Source organism: Lemur catta, chromosome 21, assembly GCF_020740605.2.
Source record: "Lemur catta isolate mLemCat1 chromosome 21, mLemCat1.pri, whole genome shotgun sequence".
NCBI lineage: Eukaryota > Metazoa > Chordata > Mammalia > Primates > Lemuridae > Lemur > Lemur catta.
Window position 1 is genome coordinate 8894962 of NC_059148.1, and position 6000 is coordinate 8900961.

The window sequence follows — 6000 nt, forward strand, 5'->3', positions numbered from 1 at the left end:
GGGGCCAGAGAGAGAAAGAGTCGCAGGATGAGCCTGGACTTACATGCCTACAGGTCGAGTCCAGGCTCAGGAGGGATTTCTCTGTGGTTCTCTATGCTTTAATTCCTAACTTACTATTGTGGCAGAGAAAATGGAAATGTCTCTTGAACATTTAGTGACAAATATTCCAACAAAATGAGAATACTTTCAAGTGACCTGGAATAGTAAAACACTAAATCAACAACTTCCTAATTTAGAGTTTTAATAAGATTAGAAAAGGCCCCAGTACCCGGAGACAAGTGTTTTTGTTCTAGCATATATCTTAAAAGGTCCCAAATGTTGGAATAATTGAGTATACTCTCTTTCCCAGTGCCTGTCCCAATTCTCTTTTTTTTTTCTTTTTGAGACAGAGTCTTACTCTGTTGCCCAGGCTAGAGTGCCATGGTGTCAGCCTAGCTCACAGCAATCTCAAACTCCTGGGCTCAAGCGATCCTCCTGCCTCAGCCTCCCGAGTAGCTGGGACTACAGGCATGTGCCACCATGCCCGGCTAATTTTTTTCTATATATATTTTTAGCTGTCCAGATCTTTTCTTTCTATTTTTAGTGGAGACGGGGTCTTGCTCTTGCTCAGGCTGGTCTTGAACTCCTGACCTCAAGCGATCCTCCCGCCTTGGCCTCCCAGTGTGCTAGGATTACAGGCGTGAGCCACGGCGTCCAGCCCCAATTCTCTTTTATTATAATAGAGAAACATTTACAAAGAACATCATTAGGGGAGGCTGAAACAGTCCCAACTTACTGGAATTCATGAATTTAGGATAAAAGATGCAATGCTATTCTCAATTTGCAAAACCCCAGTGGAGTCAGGACATTTACACTGGCATAACACCATGTATAAAACTCTCCCCACAGGCCGGTGCGGTGGCTCACGCCTGTAATCCTAGCACTCTGGGAGGCCGAGGCGGGCGGATCATTTAAGCTCAGGAGTTTGAGACCAGCCTGAGCAAGAGTGAGACCCCGTCTCTACTAAAAAATAGAAAGAAATTAGCTGGACAACCAAAAATATATAGAAAAAAATTAGCCTGGTATGGTGGCGTACACCTGTAGTCCCAGCTACTCAGGAGGCTGAGGCAGTAGGATCGCTTGAGCCCAGGAGTTTGAGGTTGCTGTGAGCTAGGCTGATGCCAGGGCACTCTTGCCCAGGCAACAGAACGAGACTGTCTCGGAGGAGCAGGGGGAACTCCCCTTACCTCCCTGACACATGCAACACCACCAGACACAGTCACTGCTCTGTCATGTTAATTACCCAAACTCAGAGAATCTAAACCTATACTAAAGGGCAAACTAGCTCATGGCTTAGCACAATGAACTCCAAGGAATGAACTGTTATTTCATGACTCCTCCTACTTGCTCACATGTGATCATGGACTGAGATAAACTACACCAATATGGGGTTCTGAGAGAACATCATTTAAATGGCATTAAAAGGAAGCTACAAATCTCAATTCCTTATCTCAACAGTTGTGCCAAAATAACTAAGAAAATGTCCACTCACACACCCTCTAAATCCACAAAATTTCCCCTCTGAGAAAAGCCCTTCTGGGAAAATACTCAACAGAAGGGCCCCTGAGGGAGATGTGTGCAGTGTGGGATGCAGAGAAACCATCAGAGGGCAATCAGTTTCCTGAAGCCCCATTTCCAGGTTTCCCTTTTGGCTTTTGTAGCAAATTCCCCATCCTAATTGAAGCAATGGTTACAATCTGGTTGTTGCCATCAATGCTGAATTAGCACTGCTTACAAATTCAAATGTATTTAATGTTTTATTAACATTGTAATTCCTAAACAGGATTCTGAAAAAGATTAATCATTTTGGCAAATTTTTTGAAATCAAAGATTTTATCATACACAATTTGCCTAAAATAACTTCTCAGCCTGGTATATACAAATCACTCTACTTTAATAATAGTATTTTACACTATCTGCAAACAGTCTATTGTTAACCAAGAAATCTTTGCTGCCAAGTGTCCTAAAAAAAGATTTTTAAAGGAAATCTAAAGTTCTTTAAGATGTAATGTGATCATTCAGCATCTATTTGCTTGCTCTGTCTAAGACCCACTGTTCCAGGCACTAAGTCCCAATTTTTCACCATCAAAAATCATTTTTATTATTTCCTGTTTTGAAAGACTCTGTTGATCAACCTGCATCAATAATTTTTCTTCCTTTTTATTTTTTTAAACTAACGAGGCTTAAACATTGACTCTCAGAGCCAATGATCAACACCATATAATCAGTGTTCCCCTACTGAATTAAAAGAATTTCCATCCACAACTTAAGAAACTGAACACAATCCTTGGAGTGCGAAATGAAGGTAGGGTGACAAGAGGCATGGACTTTGAGACTTGGAGCCAGGGGGATTCACCATCTCATCTCTCTCCACCATGGTTTACTATCCCACCTTAATAACTCTCTTAACCTACCTAAACCTCACAATTTCCTCATTTGTAAAAAATAAAGACAATAATCCACTAACTTTGAGTGTTGAAAAGAGCTTATGCAAATAACTGAGCATCTTATAAGTACGTAATGTTATATATTTTCTCTGAGCTCCAATTTTTTGAAAACACAAAAATAATTTAAAAACCATAATAAGTCCCCTCTCAGACCCCTGAGAGCCTGGGGATTCCAAATTGGGTCAACTTGGCGAGGCCAGGGGGATAACAGGATGAATTAGGTCAAGATCCCTGCCCTTCAGGATCTCAGAACCCAGTGTAGGAAAAACAAGTGTGTAACACAAATCAGATTGTGACAAGTGCTCAAAGAGAAATATAAGGAAAGTGCTGTGGTCACATAAAGGAGGAAACAACTCATTCTGAAGGGCGACTGGGGTGGTGGGGCGTGCCAGTGTTCGCAGAGGAGTTGGCACTGGCGTTGAACCAGGACTTCCCTGGAATGGAGGAGATGGAGGAAAAGGCAGCCTTTCTCAGGTGGAGCAAACAGCACGTGTAAAGGGACACCACATAGCAAGTAAGCAGGAAGCTGTGCTCTGGAGTCAAGACGGAACTTTGTTAGATCACAGCTCACTCTCTCCCTAGCTAGGTAACCCAGGGCAAGCCAACAAATCTCTCTGCATTCCCTTTCCTCATCTACAAAATGGGAATAATAATGTCTAAAACAGGGATTAAACATGATCATGAATATGAAGTGCAGAGTTGCACAGAGTAAAAGCTGGAAAAACGGTAGCTTCTGCAATTAGGTGCCAAGAATAGTGGGAAACCAAAGGGTAGAGGGTGAGGCTGAAGAGATTGTTTTCAGCCAATCTAAGAAAGGTCTTGCATGGCAAGTAAGAGGTTAGGATTAATTGTTGAGGATAATAAGACCACAGAGGTTTATAACAGGAGTGAAAAAATTAAATATTTGCTTTAGAACAACTCTGGTATCCACAGAGGGAAGTCAGGAAAGGAAAGCACTCATGAAGGCCCTGAGAGATAAGGGTGTGGATTCAAATAATTTCAGTAAGATTAGAAAGCAAAGCATGCACTAAAGAAATCTTTCTATAGTTCAATGTGCAAGGCTTAATGGACAACTGCAATTTGGGGAGTAGAGTAATGAAATAAGCAATTAATAGCCCTCTCACTTGAGTCACTGAGTGAATGGTGGTATCACTGGCAGAAGAGATGAGGAGAGGTCTGGCATCTGCTGACTGTTCTTTTGTGCCCACTTCCACTCCAGTTTCATAAAGTTAAATGTCCTCTCTAGCCCTTAGTGAACAAAAGAAAGGAAACATTCCCAGGGAGGGAGGGCCCAGAGGCTGTGACTCCAAGTCCAATGTCTAATTCCAGCAAGCACTGCTCTGTCCAGGACGAACCTCCACTCTTCATCTCCCCTCAGGAAACCAGCTCCGGGACCTTTTTTATTTCCGGCCCAGGCAGCCCGGTAGCACTACCCAGCAGCCGACTCACAAACGTTGGCGGGGTCGACTCCGGAGGACGTTGGCAAATCCACTGGCAAAAGAACTAAGCCAATTTAGCATCTGTGTTCCTCACCAAAGGAGCCAATTAGCGAGAAAGCACCGTGCTGCATTCAAGATCCAAAGTACCAAGTTATTTTTATAAACTTTGGCCCGTTTTGACTCGAACGACTGAAGCCAACCCCCAACCCCTCAAAAAAATAGCACTTTGCTTCATCACGGAGGAGATCTGGACTGAGTGGTGGATAGGGAAGAAGAACCGCGATCGGGGCCGAACCCACGTCTTCCTGGAGTTGGAACTTGCCCGCTGTGTGACTCTGCAGTCACAAGGCGACAGTTTGCCAGGACCCAGCGCATTTCAAACGACCCACCAACAAACTGACCTAACTTTGGTCGCCCGGTGTCCTCGTTCCTTTCCAAGCCCGAGCCTCCCAGCCTCCCGAGCTGCGGAGTGGCAGAGCCGAGCTCCAAGCCCGGCGCGCCGCGGCCCAGGGCGGGGCGGCTCCGCGGCGCGGGCTCCCGTCCGGGGCTCCGGCGCTCGGGCCTTCCCCGCAGGCGCCCAGTTTGGGGCCTCCAGGCCGGGCCCCCACATCACCGGTGCCCTCGGCCCGGGGCACGGCGGCCGCAAGGGAGGGATGCGGCCGGGCTCTGGGCGGAAAGCGGCGTGAACGCCCCGGGCCGGGCTGAGGGGCCGGCGGCGGCTCTCAGAGCGGCCTGGCGCTCCCGCCCAGGCTGCGGCCTAGGCGGCCCCGTTAGCTCCCTCAACCCGCGCGCGGCCCGTGGGAGCGGCGAGGCTACGCAGGGCGGGAGGCCAGGCGACGTCGCCCCGAGGAGCCCCGGCCCGCCGCCGTGGCCCGGGGCCCGGGACGCCGCCCCCCACCCGGCCGGCGCCGGAGAATGGCTTTTACCTTCATCAGCCTCCTGCTGGCCGCCATCTTGGATCTGGTGCTGCTGCCTTCCCAGAACGCATTGCGGCCGCCTGGCGGCTGGAGCCCCCGCACTTCCTGGAGCGGGGGCGGGGCGGAAGGGGCGGGGCGCACGGGCCTTGCGAAGCGCCTACTGTGTGCCTGTCGCAGTGCTAGGGAGGCATGGGTGAGAGGTGAACCGGGCTGGCAGAGACCCAGCCTTTACGGAGAGTCCAATCGGGTGGCAATTACAATCAGCACCTGGCACATAGTAGGTGCACTATAAATATGGATTGCTTAAAATAGTTGAATAATACAGATTATTTTGGGCACTGCTAAGCGCTATAAAGAAAAGAAAACTGGGTGATGGGAAAGTGACTGCGGGGACCTACTTTTCATTGGGAGATCAGGAAGGCGTCATTGAAGACATGATATAAATAATAGCACACTGGAACCTACTAAGTGCAAGACCCTATTTCATGCTTTATTTTCTTTAATCCTCAAAACTGCCCTATAAGATGGTTACCACTGACGTCGTCATTTTGCAGGAAACAAGCAGTGACTTGGCCAAGGTCACACAGCCAGCTAGGCTGCTGCTCTAGGCTGGGCTGTTGGCTCCTGGGCCAATGCTGGGACCTGTAGGATGGGAAGATTGGAGGAGAGTATGTTAAGCAGAGGAAATAGCGCTGACAAGGACCATGAGGCTGTCTGGGTGGCCAGATGGAGTAAGAAAGATTACAGGGAGGGAGGGAGGCAGGGGGCAGACCATGGAGGGCTCTGTAGAAACTGAAAGGGTTGGCTTTTATTCCATGTGCTGTGAGAGGCCTCTGATGAATGTGAGTATTGAATGCATAGCCAGATGTATGTTTTGAAGATTACTCTTCCCAAAGAATGGGGAATGGAGGTGGGTAGGGGGACAAGAAGCCAAGAAGGGGCCACTTGGAAGCCCGCTGGAGTCACCCAGGCGAAGAAGTGCTGGTAGTTTGGACCTCAGGAGGCAGAGCAGAGAGAAAGGCATAACTAATAATGTATTTAGGCCTTGTTAAGAAGTTTTTCTCCATTTCTCAAAACACTGAGTTTCCCTTGAAAGGAAAGAAGGAAAGGGCAGTGGAGAGAATATAGCCTGGAATAAGGCTGGCCTCCCACACAGCA

The 6000-nt window shown here is 48.0% G+C and overlaps 1 protein-coding gene across 2 annotated transcripts in view; it reads right to left on the reverse strand.

Moving 5' to 3' along the window:
* The window catches only part of UBE2L3 (ubiquitin conjugating enzyme E2 L3), a 42436-nt gene extending 37487 nt beyond the window's left edge, over positions 1–4949 (reverse strand). The window contains exon 1 of one of the 2 annotated variants that reach the window (XM_045535132.1): positions 4852–4949. In XM_045535132.1, coding sequence (XP_045391088.1) covers positions 4852–4878 — 27 coding nt within the window. In that variant the 5' untranslated portion in view covers positions 4879–4949. The remainder of the gene's footprint in view (positions 1–4851) is intronic. The other variant, XM_045535133.1, reaches the window with a different exon arrangement.
* Positions 4950–6000: the final 1051 nt, after the last annotated feature.